Genomic DNA, 14,857 nt, shown 5'->3' on the forward strand with positions numbered 1-14,857 from the left:
ACCAGTTGCCGACTGGTCGAAGCGAAAAGGCAAAGGCTTTTGAAAGGGGACCCATCCATCCATCCTCCAGTTTGGGTTCTGGGGTTTTACAAATGATCAACAATTCAGGTAAATGACTTCTCGTGGAAATGGCAGTTTGCTCACAAGTTCCAGAAGCGCCGCGCTGTTTCACCCAAGAGCTGCCGCGGCTGCAGAAGAGTGCTCCCTTTTCTCGCTCGATGCACCCCCCGGGCCTTTCCCCGCGGCGCCTCTCAAAATGGCTCCTCTGCCTCTCGCTCGAGGGAGATGTTCTCGCAGACTCGAGTCCATTTCGTCGTCTGAACAGCCTAACAAACGAGCCCCACAGGCTTCCCTCGTCTTCCTTCAATATGATCTTCCTCCTCGCTAGTTATAGCGCCGATCCACTGATACATTCGGCCCCGACACAGCCAGGAGTCAGCCTGCACAGAATCTGCCTAAAACTCTGCGCTGCCTTAATGGTAGCCAAGGCGTGCAATCCGAACAAATGGCTTGTGGTTAAATAAAGCTTTTGCAGGACATTCCTCTTCGTGGGCTTTATTTTTCCCTCGTCTCCTTAGGAAAATTGAGAATTGCATAAAATCAGAACTATATTCGCTTAAATGACAACAGGTTTACTCTAAACGCAACTAAACGTTTACTTCTGTTTTAATTCGTAGGTTACGTATTTCTTTAACCTGGAAATTAGCTGACCAAACGGATAGCTTAACCCAGTGTTTCCCAAACTTGACAATTTTAAGGCATGAGGACTTCAACTCCCAGAATTCCACAGCCAGCGTTGCTGGCTGTGGAATTCTGGGAGTTGAAGTCCTCATGCCTTAAAATTGTCAAGTTTGGGAAACACTGGCTTAACCTAAGCAAAAAGCACCCATATTGGGCTTTTAAATTGGGAGATATGAGAAAAACTAATACTAGAAATATGGACTAAAAAAACCTCCCCAGGTCACTACCTCTTTGCTGCCCTCTAGTGGCCGCCAGATTTTTTATGGCTTCGAACGTTCGCTTTCGCTGAGCCCCACCCCGTTTATTTGCATCGACACGCCCTTCTCGTTCGGTTGGATTAGTACCTAGGAATCGCTTCCACTGCAGGTCGCGGGACCTGGGAGTAGGCGGAATATTAAATCGGAGACAGCCAATCCGCAATAGAGGAGCCTGAAAGCTGTGCTTGGTCCGTCTATCTACAACAGAGCCTGTATGGCGATCCAGCAGTGACGTAGTTCAGGAATCGGGCTCATGGTACTGTAGGCAGCGCTGGAAGAAAATGCAGCCAATAGGAGAGTTGTGCGCATGCGTTCCGGGGCATCGTGACTGTTTGTTAGCGATCGGGAAAGGTTCGGTTGTGGATTCCGGAAATCGAGATATTTTCGTGCGAAGCTTCTGCTGCTGCAATAAACGTGTTGGTCCTTATGTTCCAGAAGGTTCCGTCTTTTTCACTTATTAAATCTGGCTTGGGTGGATATGCAGAGGATCGCTTCTTATTTTCGCTGCTGATTAGGTCTCGCAGCCATGAGCAACCGTGACTAGTGTATTGTTAATGCAGCTCTGGTTATTTGCACATCGGCTTTGCTTCGAAGCACCGACGGGAGCTGTTTTTCAATAATATCTGCCAACGCGCCCTTAATCCCTCCTCGGACTTGACAGCAAAAGCCATACCTGTAACTTTTAAGTTTAGCTTTCCTGCAAAGATCTTATCCTTTTCTGTTTGTCTGTAATCAGTCACTGCCAGATTAAAAAGGACAGTTGAATTAATCCAATGAGTTAATGTAGAGTTTTATTAGTGTATCATATAAATTAAAAATCAGTTTTGATATATCAGTTTTGTAGTATGACAGTTGGGACCTACATATATTGATGAGAGAATCCAACTACTATGTGCTGAAGGAGGCTGGCCTCTAGGAAGTCAATTTGGGGAAGACAGAACAACCCTTAAATGAGTGTTTAAACGATGGGGAAGCTAAAAGCAAGGAGCTATTACTAATAAGTGTACTTCCAACTATATTGGTAATGGCCCCCAGAGAAAATTCTGATGCGCCGCCTCTATGGATGGTAGATCAGAGCTTTAAGGAATGGGATTTGGAATTATTATTGAAAAAGTAATGGCAGCAGTGAAGTTATTTGGCTAACTTGTTCTACTATTGTGTTTATCATACTAATGTCTACTATTTTTCAGATTAAAGCATTCACTTAATTTTACGCAGTACTCTTTCAATGGCACATATCAGTATCAACCAATATTTGCAGCAGGTAATTCATAAGTATAATTTGAAGAAAAATCATCTGTTATTAATCATTCATTTTGGTATATTTTGAAAAATTCTTCTAATTTGGCTAGAACTATTCCAATCCTGATAATGTTCTATGGAATGTACATGAAATAGTAGAAACATTTCGCCTTCAATAATTGCATGAGATTATCTGTTAAAAGTAATATTTTAATAGACTAAATTTCATGAAGGGTTAATAGTGATCCTTGTCCACTCTTCTGTTACTTTTAAACATGACTTTAACAAACAGTTAAAAGCATTTTAAACTCATTTTTAGTGTAAGTTACCCTTAAACTGTCTACAAAAAATAGTACTCATACTTGTGTGCTTTAATTTTTCTGTATTTCTATATTTCTGATACATCAATATTATTTATTATGTACTCTACTTTTAGTTTACAAAGTGAATCAGCCCTTAAGCAGATAATCTAATCTAATGGGAGTTTGAATTTCCATTCAGTTATTACATAGCCACCTATTCTACTATTAGTCTTATCCTCATTTTTCTTACTTGAGTGGGCAACATATACATAAATACAATCAATCTCAAAAAATATGTTTTTAATTATTGTACTGATTAAGGCAGGAGGTGTAGCTCTCTGACTCTGAAAGTTTCATTTATATGAGTGACATTTTGAATTCATTTTTCATTAGAAAGAATCAAATGAAATAGTTCACTTTAAATTAGTCATATCTTTTCTTTATTTCATTGCTATTTTTAGTTTTTAAAAAATGAGACTTGTACCAAGGCCCAGCTCTATTTCTTCAGTGATTCTGAGAGGTTTCTCCATAGTATAAAAAATGCATGGACAATATGTGATTTCCAGATGTTCATGGACTCCAGTTCCAATTATCAGTGGTGAGAACTGTATTCAGCAGTATCTGGAAAGTCACATGTTACTCCCTACTGCTGGGCACTATGGTGGTCATAGTCAAAACTACCAAGATTTAATAAAGTTTTCTTATTGGTCCTCTAAACTAATACTAAATTTATATTGTTTTCTTTCACAGGTACTAGAATCTATTGATAGTAGAGAAGGATTGTTTTGTGCAGAATTAGTGTCATTTAAACATCCTCATGTTGCAAATCCAAGACTGCAGGTAACACATTTGGACTGAAATCCTGTAAATGTATTGAAGTCCTGTTGAATTCAATAAAGGAACATAACCTATTTATTCCTAAATAGAAATATATAGGATTGTTAGATAGCCATAATCAGAGCCATGGAAAATACTTTAAATACATCTTTGAACTGTTGATTTGCTATGGATTCCATGCCTAAAAGGTATTGCAATGTTTGCTTATGTTTTTAATGACGAGGTATCTACAATAACTTAGTCAATGTAAAAGGTCTATTCAACAATCTTCCTACAGAACTGTTTTGACATCTTTTAAAAAAAAGGTTGGATATCAGCCTATGAAAGAAGGTTTAACTTATTTTTCTATACATTGCAAAGGATCAGAATAAATAATCTTTGTGGTTCCTTCTAAATCCAGAATTCTGTGATTCTAAAATCAATATATTGTACAATGTTTTTAATCACCAGCTTCTAGATTAAATGTTGCCTCATGAAAGTATTTGGTTTAGCATGCATCATTGTATGTTAAGCTTTTGAAACCTAATTGCCTTCTGAGGCTCATTTCTTTCTTTGTTTGAGTTGCATGTATGATTTATCCTTGTTATAAAATGTGAACCTTAGTCACTCTTGAATCTGATTCCAATGACAGTGACAAATTCCTCCCATGCTGTATATCATTGACTGAAAGAATAATGATGTAAATATCTTCAGGACTTCTTAAAAATAGAATTTGGCTAGGCAGTTTACTTATAAAATTATTTCTGTTATTTTTTCTGTTATATGAGAAAAAAAGACATAGGCAGTTAAGTTGTACTTCTCCAGCTTCATAGTTTTTGTCAAACTATTTTGTGGCCAACAAGGCCTTATTTTCCTCTATGGTCTCTATTTTATAACTAGCTTTCATCTCCAGAAGAAAAATGTCAACAAGTGTTGGAACCACCTTATGATGAGATGTTTGCTGCTCATTTAAGGTAAAATTGGGTGGGATAAGATGCCCCCTGGAGCACAGTGCACTTACTTTCAAGTATTCCAAGTAGTCACAAATGGAACCTTGCACTAAAAAAAATGATATCTTAGCAATTATTCTGAAAGTGTAGAAGTGGCTGAAATGGTGTAAAAGAATAGTTATTTTTTTAAAACCAGTTTTTCCAAAACAAATATTTAGATAGATTTTTACCTGAAAAGTTTTAAAGCAGAAAAATAAAACATTCTAAATATATCAGGTAAGCATTCTACTCACTTACCCTTTTTAGCAAATGAAATTAGGTATCACTTGTTGCCATTTAAGAAGTCTGATATTTAAGTTGCAAGACAAGTTTACTAAGAAGCAAGAATCATGAAATACAGTTGGATTTAAAAATGGTTAAGATTTATTAAATTGAAGTAAAAAGAATATAACCTAAATTAATTTTGGTTATTATTTAAAATTCATGTTTCATTTTTCTTAATAGATGTACTTATGCAGTTGCCAACCATGATTTTGTAGAAGCGTATAAATGCCAAACAGTTGTTGTACAATATCCTTTACCATTCACTCTTCCAAAAACCTGCAGTGGAATTTGGAGTTAAACTTTCAGCACAAACTACAGAATTACCAGTGTTGGGTTAACGACCAAGTAAATGTACAATCTACTACTTAACTCAGGGTCTGTCTATACTATAGGGTCAGCTATACTGTTGGATGTAAATACTTAAAGAATCGTGTCTTTGTTAGATTTCTGGGCAATCTAATGGGGGGCTGATTATACAAAACACACCCAATGTAAGAATCTTCATGCCTGGCTTTTATAGTCAATAGATTTGCATTTCTAGATAAGGAGGATGTTAACATTTGGTAATTAGCAGCATGGTGTAATAATAGTTGTTGTCTCTTCTGATCAGAATGTGAGTGGCTTCTGTCATGTAAGTCCTTTGAATGTTCATATTAAACCATGGACATTATTCTTGCCTTTTTATATCAGTGTTAAGCTGTGGGTTCACACTTAAAGTTGTGTCACTAAATTGCATGATGTTTTTTTAATGAATCAAATTTCATCAAATTTTCCTATACTCTCTACATCTTTCCTGAGAGCTTTTCAAGCACACAAAGAAGAAAACTGGTAAGTACCTGGTTAACATAAATCTATATCTCAAAATATAAATGAATTGGCCTGGTGAGAAATATTCCATTTTACGTAGGTAAGAGGAAGACAAGAGATAACCCATTTTAATATCTCAAATATTTCTCAACTTTGAAGATAAACAGAAGTAAAGTGATCTCTTAATGGACCAAAAGTAGTAGTTTGTCATACATAGAGAATGGCATGGAGATTGAAGAAAGATATAAAGACAACTAAAATCAACATTTGATTTTATTTGCATTAAGCTAGCCTTTTCCTATAATTTTCAGCCATTTGACTATCCTCAACAAATACTAACAAAAGCCCATGGAAGAATTTGAAATAGCCATGAAATCTCTCAAGGCCTCATTTGTCCTGGGTAAATGTGGGCTTGGATGTTGGTGTGCTTTTTCTATATCCTGAATATTGGGGGAAATTAAAGGAACTCATTAGAAACTGTAGAATTTCATTGTCCATGTTACAATAATAAATATAAAAGATGTTTTGTTGCTGTGTTTAAAAGTAAGCAGCAGATCATTTTTCAGTGTTTGCAAGATTAACCCTGGGTTGAATTCTCATTTGCCAGGGCTTTGCCTATTATGTATGCAGTGGCACTTGATCTTCGAATTTTTGCCAACAGTGTAAGTATTGCTGCTTGGGCCAAAATTATAGATGCTGAAGGAATGGAAGAGATTGGGATGGACTGAGTAATAAATGGAGATGCTCTGAGCTTGGCCTGAAACATGCTCAAGAATACACAAAGGTATTTGCTCACTTGTGTATACACTATACATTCTGGGTGATTGTATCTCACTATTGTGTCATGATAGGCTGATCAACAACTGGCAAAGAAAGGCAAAGGCAAAGTTGGTGACATGTTGGAAAAAGCAGCTGAACTTCTTATGAGCTGTTTTCGTGTATGTGCAAGCGACACGTGAGTATATCCTTAGTCCTAGGTTAAATTATTTGGAAATGTAGATTACGTTTTTTTTTTTACTTTGTAAATTGGTCTGTAGGCTTGTTGTATGCCAATCTTCCTTGGCTCAGGAGATAATTGTGAAATTGCCCATAAGTTGAATTCGGAATTCTTTCAGAGCTTTATTGTGGCAAATCATTAACTGTACTTATCCAAAGCAGAAGTTATTTTTCTTAAGACAAAGTTTCCTCACTCTTAAGGTCTGAATTTGTTGGGTTGAAAATTAATGTAAATATTAATTTATCAATAAATGTCACAATTGAAACAGACCTTCATAACATTTATATTTATTATGATTTTACTTATTAATTTTTTACGTGGCCCATCTCCCCTATAAGGTGATTCTTATATATGCTACTTTAGATTTGATGAGCTCAGTAGAATGTTTCTGGATATGTACAAAGAGGATTATAATGATTACAGACCTTGGTTATGATTTTGGTATGCAAAAACACTTGTTTAGGAATGTAACTCAAAGCCTAATATGTGTGTTTAAGGACAAAACATTAATTTTGATCATTTTTATAATATTTGTTACAGTCGAGCCAGCATTGACGATTCAAAAAAGTGGGGCATGTTATTTCTGGTGAATCAATTATTTAAAATATATTTTAAGGTATGACATGAACCTTGAAAATCTTATCATGAATTCTATCTTTTTAACTCAAGATTGATTGTCAACATGTAGCTTCCCCTTTGCTAATATTGTTGTTCTTTCCAGATCAATAAACTTCACCTGTGTAAACCATTGATAAGAGCAATTGATAGCTCAAACCTTAAGGATGAATATAGCATGGCACAAAGAGTAACATACAGATACTATGTTGGAAGGAAGGCCATGTTTGATAGTGATTTTAAACAAGGTATTTATCATATTATAACATGTTTTTTGCTAAGAGATTTTGCAGATTGATACGTTTAAAAAGTTAGTTTGATATATCTGATCCCAGTATCTTAAAGATTCCACAGGTTACAGATCTGTGACTGAATAAACTCATCTAAATTCATTGTAAATATACATTATTGAAATAGATAAATTGCTAATTTCATAAAACTCTGGGTGGGAGAACAGTTCTATTAAACCTGAATATTTGTACAAATGATTCTTGAGAATAATCATGATCTTTCTATTGTATGCTGGTTGAGGAATTCTGGGAATTGAAGTCCACCCATCTTAAAATGGCCAATGTTGAGATACATTGCTTTTAATATATATAATGTATACTGAAATCTCAGCTGATTTAATTTTGCCTTGATATGGCGTAAAAACATACACTTTGGACAATCATTTGTCTGAAATGGATTAGGATTTCCTGCCTGAGCAGGGGGTTGGACTAGAAGACCTCCAAGGTCCCTTCCGATTGTTATTCTGTTATTCTGAAGAGCTAAATTTTACATTGTAGTAGGATATCTGCAGTCTTCTGGAGGACTGGCTATGGAGCTATATTTGGAAAGATTGCTAAAAAAAATGTATCGTCACCCAGTACTTGCTCATGGTCTGTGCTGATGACTTTCTCTCTTTGTCTTCTTGTAGCTGAAGAGTATCTGTCTTTTGCCTTTGAGCACTGTCACCGGTCCAGTCAGAAAAATAAAAGAATGATATTGATTTATTTGCTGCCAGTGAAAATGTTACTGGTAAGTGGCATTTGAATTTACTAATCTTCCAGAAAAGATTCCGAACTTTTGATGAATAGTGAAAGAATTTGGAATTATGAGAATGTCCTGGACATTCTCACAAATTATCTGATGACCTGCCCCTTTCATCCACTCTAATTTCTATTCAAGATATGTCTTTTTTCTGAGCCATGTCTTACAGCCTTCCCACATGGGGAATGGGAATGCGTTTCTGCAAAGCTTGGGCTGGCAACTGTCCATTTTTTAAAAAAAGAAAGACTAGAGCTCTGTTTGGAGTTCATTCAATGTAATGGAAGAAGCTGGCACTTTGCTTTGTAGCATGCTGGGTTTCTGTTTTTATTCTTGCCAACCTAATGAACTGTTGGAAAGAAATTATATAAAGAGCTCAGGACTGTCTCTGTTGTCTATTTGTTTGGCAGCAGGATGACTCTATAAAAATTAAACAGAAGGAGACAAATCTGGAAGTCAACAGAAAGATAGTGGGCCAGATCTGCCTTTGGAACTGTAGGAAAAAAAAATCCCCATGTGGGAAGGCTGTAGGACATGGCTCAGAATGCTACCTACTCCACTCTTCTGAGCCCACTTCCCTCCCCCTTCATGATCATGTGATCCAGAGTTGAGTATATGTAGCCAATATATACAAAAAACACAGATATAGTTTAAGGATAGAGCAAAAATACAATTGCAACTTGTTAATTCATTACCCAAACAAAAGTACAGATGGTTCCTAAGGCTCCTTCTGGCAAAGGTGTTGTAAAGAAATCCTGAAGTCACACATTCTTTCCCTACCTTGTTTAAATGAAAATGAATGTTAACGTTAAAATTATGAGAATATGTATCTTGATAGATATCAAGTCGGATATCAGCAGAGTGCCACATTAGAATCTCTGGTCTTAAAATATGTTCTGGTACTTAGTAAAGAACTGGGGAATGAGCCCTTTGTTAGCCAGAGATTTATGGAGTTGCCCACCATAAGTAAAAGTTTACAGAAGACATGTAAGATTTGGGACCCATTAGGCATATAAATTTGTTAGTTGTGTTTTGTAACTCCAGTTAGTCAGGAAAAACTTGAAACTGGATTGAGCACAGAGTATGCCATCAGATCTGGTTTGAGAATGACAAGCTGGATTCCAGAGAGCTGGAATCATTAATGAAATTCCAGAACTGCTTAATTGGAACTCCTGTTGCAAACACTTAGGAATAAACTGTAGTTTAAACTTCAGAACACAGGAAGAAGAGAAAGAATAGGTTCTTTGATATCCTTTGCTAAATGCAAAACTCACAATTCCAAATCCAAGGTAGTATGACTGCTTTCAGTAGATCAGGGGTTCTCAACCTATGGGTCGCGACCCCATTTGGGGTCGATTGACCATTTTTCGGGGTCGCCAAAGAAGACGATCCGCCATTTTCTCCCCCCAGGGGGCGGCGCCGCGCATACGCGCCGCGCACGGAGGCGCCGCCGCGCATGCACGCCGTGCATGGGGGCGCCACGCTGCACGCCGTGCATGGGGGCAGCGCTCCCCCATGTGCGCGGCGCCGCGCATGCGCAGAACGTTTGTGTGACGGGGGTCGCCGTCACACAAATGTTGAGAACCACTGCAGTAGATTCTTTCTGCTAGAATCAGAATTAGTCTTTCAAATTGGGCTTTCTGTTCAAAAATGGCATTCCGACTAGGAATAATATGTAATGGAAATGGGCTGTAGGACATTTTAGAGATATGACTTTGGTCCCCATATGATATGACCCAGTTTGGAATCTGACAAATGCTGGATATTATTTGGGGTAAGATACAGTCAAAAACAGTCTCTGTAGTGCTAGGAAATTGGCTGTGGTGGTAGAACAACTCATGACCATTTATAGCTTTAGGAAAAAACTGATTATTGGTGTTTCTAATTTTTTGCATTGAGTTTAAAATTATACTTGGATTTTCAGGGGCATATGCCAATGGTCCAGCTTTTAAAAAAATATGACCTCATGCAATTTGCAGAAGTTACAAAAGCTGTGAGGTAAGTTTCATTTATGGAATTACATACTTATAATCCTATTAGTATAATAAGACTGCAAACTATATTTGTCTTACAATGTAACATAAACTGCTTTATGTTAAAACAAATCAAGAAAAAAACCACAGATTTTTTCTCTACTTCCTCTTCTTAGTCCCTAATTTCATACAAGTGTAATGAAATAATGAGAATTGTAAAGCAAATTAAACCAACATTCTTCTCTCCCCAGGATATAAATGAAACATCCCAACCATAACTACATGAGTTGTAACTCTGCCTGCTTTGTACTAATGCCCTACCATTTTTTGCAAAATAGATCCCAGAATCCAAAAAGTTGCCAATCCATTTGCTTAATATTGGTGTCTCTAAATATTGGTTTAGTGTGGTGTGCACAAGCAGAAACATCTCAGGCAAAATCTTGGTTTGTGGACTTTCTCCTCCATGGAATCAGAAGGAAGAACAAAGTAAAATTCTGTTTTACTTTGACTAGACCTCTTCTTTCATATAAACTGGAGTGTTAATTTACTGATTTGGTCTGATTTTTGTAAACTGGTTGTTAATTTATTTCTGGGCTTCTTTCTGAGGAATATCATGCTGGTTGCTAATGCTAAGTTAATGATTCTCTCTGGGCAATTGGATGGTGTATCTGTTGTATCTCTTCTTGCAGCAAGATAGCTGCTTGCAATGGGAAGATATTAGTAGTGTGTAGTAATGATGCTTTCACTAGATTGTGAAAGAGCTTTCAGGGTCTTTATAGTTTGATGTAGGGTGGGAAGAAGTAATTATGTTTGGGAATTCAGAGAAAAGAGAAAATGGGAATGGGCCACTACTTACCATTGTTGCATAATGATTCTTGCTTAATTTAGATAACACCTCTGAGTAAGCCAGCAAAATAAACATGGAACAAGTCTATAACTCTTGGACTGTTAGATTAGAATTCTCCACATTCTCCTTTAATAACATGTCAGGTTAAAGTGAAACAGAGTTTTAGTTTACTCTTCCTCTTGACTGTGGGGGAGAGGCAAAGATACTGGAAAAGTCAAATAAATTGATGAATTCCTATGAAGCTATTTGTTGCTCATCACTCAGAAGGTTATTATGCATCCCAAGTTATATGTATATACAGTCACTGTGAATTTTTGGGAATGTTCAAAATCTTGATTTTCTAATTCCTTTAGTGAAGGGAACCTTCTTTTATTAAACGATGCTCTGGCAAAACATGAGACATTTTTCATTCGCTGTGGTATCTTTCTTATTCTTGAGAAGTTGAAAATCATCACCTACAGAAATCTCTTCAAGAAAGTGTAAGAATTTCATTTATATTGCTTGACATGGCTAAGGTGTCATTAACTGTATATAGCAGGCATGTCAAACTCGCGCCGTTTTTGCCATTGCCAGCAATGGGGTGGGTGTAGCTTCCACGTGACGCATCTGACCCGCGGGTCGGCAGTTTGATACCACTGGTATACAGTATGATGTTATAATAGGGAAAAGGCCACATTAACCAGAATTATACTACTTACTTTTCCTTTACTGTAAGGAATATTTTTTGTTGAGTGAAGAGCCTCTGCTTTTAACCATTTTCCTAAATGGAAATTTCTGCTAGTATTTTTTTTTAATCAGTAGTATGTTTTTCAGAAGCGTCTGGAATCTATTGTTTTAAATGCTTTCAATTTTCAGAGACATGCTTGCAACATTTATTTTAAATATCTGGTAAGAGAAAAACTGTCCCTCCATGCTTTTTAAAAAAAAGAGAGGTCTCTGAAATGGGAATTTCTGATTGTAGTAACAATTCAGACAAGCCGAGAAAAGTTATAGTCAGGGAATAAAGTGAAGCTTGGTTTATATGAATTTTATGTTCTATTTTGATTAAGCATTTATAGTTATTAAATTAATACTTTTAATGAACTGAGTTATTCTGGAATAACCAGGTTTGCTTCTTTGGGTTACTTTTAACCCTAATCTATTAGTAAAATGACAAGATTCTCTTTCATTCCCCAAATAAAGTAATAATGGGACAGTTTGGTTCCAAATATTAGGGACTAACTAGATAACTCATGATCCATTGGGTCATCCTTTCAGATATATTTCCTCACCAAAACAGAGAATGCAAGTCCAGATCTGCCACAGTGCTCCTGTCATCAGCCATGGTCACATGGTCCCCTTTGACTTTCTCCCTGCAAGCTTCCCAGGCTTCCCCATTGACTTATGGGAAGGTGTCAGGGAATGTTGTAAATGAGGGTCACATAACCATGGCAGCAGAGCAGTGGCACTGAATAGCAGTGCAGCTCTGCTGAAACAGCAAGAATTTTCCAAAATTTCATTCCCATGGGAGTAATGGGTCCCGACATTCTGTAAGTTGGCCCATTTGAGGTACCTTGGTTGAAACAGTTTTGCCCTTTAATGCACCTTTTCTCCCTAAATGAAATTTGGCTGGATCCGCCAGATTATATGATAGAATCTACAATAATTTTCTCAGAAAAGTAGAATTTGTACATGTTTCCATTCACAGAAATATAAGTAGCCAGCAAGGAGATAGATCTGGAGGTTGAGGCATAGCCTAGATTGGAATTACTGCCAATAATAGAAACTGTGATGGTTTCTTTTTTTCTTTCCTTAAGATACTTGTTACTTAAAACTCACCAGCTAGCTCTAGATGCCTTTCTGGTTGCCCTGAAATTCATGAAAGTCACTGATGTCGATATTGATGAAGTCCAGTGCATTTTGGCTAATCTCATTTACATGGTAAGTGTTGGCATTCATAACATGGCATGGATAGAAACAACATTTGCTGTTGTTGTAAGCTTGCTGTACTATAACTTTAATGTCTCTAAATCCTACTTATATACAGTGAATGTACTCTGTATATTCATAAGCATAAAAGGACAAATGGTTACTCAATAGGACAATGGAACTGGACAATTTTTTTCTCAATTAGGTATTTCTCCAACATTGTATTAATGGTGTATTAATCACTAGCTTATAGTCAGAGAAACATTGCCAGCTGCCCCAGGTTCTGTATTAGGATGAGAGTACATCAGCCTTTTTCAGCCTTGTGTCTTTGGGCTTCACTGAGGTAACAGATCCCAAAATTCCCAGCCACCTTAATCAGTGGCCAAATTGGCAGAGAATTTAGAAATTCATAGTTTTGGTATAGCTGGAAGAGAACAGATTCAGGGAAAATAGACATTCAAGGTATCAGCAGCAATGATGTGTGGAAAGGATTATATATAACACAATGTTGATTCAAGAAAAGCAATTCCTTTATACCTGCTTGATACCTTTTAGTGCACCTTTCCCAGTCTAGTGCCTTCCAACCAGTGCTGAATTTTAACTGCCCAAATTCTGATCTAGCATGGTGAAAAAACATCTCAGTTTAACTTTATAAATACATGTGTTTGTATTTTAACTTTAACTTTATAAATACATGTGTTTATGTTTTGCTAATCTGGAGGATGCCAAATTGATTTAGAACAACAGTTCTTAAATTGGAGGTAATTTGGGCATATCTTGGGAATAATGGACTAATTTGTAATTGCTGGTTTGTGAGTTGAGGATTCAGTTTGGGATTATCATTCTCCTGAGGCACTTGTGCAAAACAAGAAAAATCTGTTTTTTGGGGGGTGGGGAGGTGGGGTAATGACATTATTCAAGACCAGGAAAAAGAGCATTAATTCAGAATATGTTGTTTGCAGTGACTTTGTTTCCTACTTGAATATTGATACAAAATAATCTATTAATCTTATAATCTCACTTACATTACCTACTCTTACTCATTACCACACATTAGCCCTGAGCCCTGTACATGCTTATTCAAATTATCTAGTGCCTAAATCACACAACCTCACACAAGAGCATGTCCCTGTGTATAATATTGCTCTGATCTGTAATTAATCTTTCAAAAATAGCATACATGGAAAAAATATACATAGTTAAATAAATATTGAAACCTAAGAGAAATATGTAAATTATTCTAGATTTACCAGGCTGATGCTTGTGGGTTTTTCTCCCCAAACTAGGGTCACATTAAGGGCTATATATCACATCAGCATCAGAAGCTTGTCGTCAGCAAGCAAAATCCTTTCCCTCCACTTTCTACTGTATGCTGAACTGAGATGGAGGAATGTTGCTCCTGGACGGGAATTACGGTTGGAGAAGCCCTCTTTAAAAAGTGGAACAGTCTTATATTTAGGACAACGCAATGGAGAACTGGCAAGGACTTGTTGAAGAGATGGCTGCAGCACAGAAGAGAACGAATGGCTCCATTACTTTCTTCCACTCAAAGGAAATGATTGCGGTCCCCTCTCTGTAATCTTCAAAACCGCCTTCTGGAAGGCTGTTTTCAGAATAGGTACAGAATGAACTGTGTATTGTTCCAGCAGAACTTTTTTGTGGCTTTTTCTTGATAAAAAATCCCAATTTGAATAAACAGCATTATATTCTGTTGATAACCTCTGGTGAACTCAGTGTTCATAATGTGATGATAATGTTTTCAATTTTAATATTGCTATATATTTTTAAAAAATGTAATGACCGAATGTGTTATCTTTCAAAGTTTAATTAAATGTAGAAAATGAAAAATAATAGTAAAAACAGAACCCATTTTGGGATGTTTTACATTTTTAAATTTACAATTTAAGGGTACTTTCAGTGAGACTGGCTGCTATGTTGTTAATTTGACTTTAGCATCTATAAGCAATGTAGGGCTTTTATTAAGCATATCTTTAAGTAATTATCTGCAGTGCTAATACAATGAATTTAGTTTACAGTGGTGTAATTTGT

General features: G+C 36.6%; 1 protein-coding gene across 1 annotated transcript; it reads left to right on the forward strand.

Annotated features, from left to right (window-relative positions):
* Positions 1 to 1,108: 1,108 nt before the first annotated feature.
* Positions 1,109 to 14,841, forward strand: PCID2 (PCI domain containing 2). Its single transcript, XM_039359739.1, has 15 exons — positions 1,109 to 1,436; positions 2,189 to 2,262; positions 3,293 to 3,382; positions 4,259 to 4,332; positions 4,813 to 4,878; positions 5,419 to 5,460; positions 6,047 to 6,101; positions 6,291 to 6,394; positions 6,977 to 7,052; positions 7,158 to 7,299; positions 7,971 to 8,071; positions 10,005 to 10,078; positions 11,254 to 11,379; positions 12,697 to 12,820; positions 14,095 to 14,841. Exons 2-15 carry the CDS (start codon positions 2,227 to 2,229, stop codon positions 14,182 to 14,184), a joined length of 1,200 nt encoding a protein of 399 aa, XP_039215673.1. The 5' UTR covers positions 1,109 to 1,436; positions 2,189 to 2,226; the 3' UTR covers positions 14,185 to 14,841.
* Positions 14,842 to 14,857: the final 16 nt, after the last annotated feature.

This window comes from Crotalus tigris, unplaced genomic scaffold (assembly GCF_016545835.1).
Source record: "Crotalus tigris isolate CLP2741 ecotype Arizona unplaced genomic scaffold, ASM1654583v1 scf7180000019116.999743, whole genome shotgun sequence".
In the NCBI taxonomy this organism is placed as follows: Eukaryota; Metazoa; Chordata; class Lepidosauria; order Squamata; family Viperidae; genus Crotalus; species Crotalus tigris.

Bases quoted from the DNA above. Each gene is read 5' to 3' on its own strand.
- PCID2 (XM_039359739.1), top strand. From the start codon at position 2,227: ATGGCACATATCAGTATCAACCAATATTTGCAGCAG. The intron at 4,879-5,418 runs ATATCCTTTACC...TATACTCTCTAC, and splicing joins TGCCAAACAGTTGTTGTACA to ATCTTTCCTGAGAGCTTTTC. The intron at 7,053-7,157 runs GTATGACATGAA...TGTTCTTTCCAG, and splicing joins TATTTAAAATATATTTTAAG to ATCAATAAACTTCACCTGTG.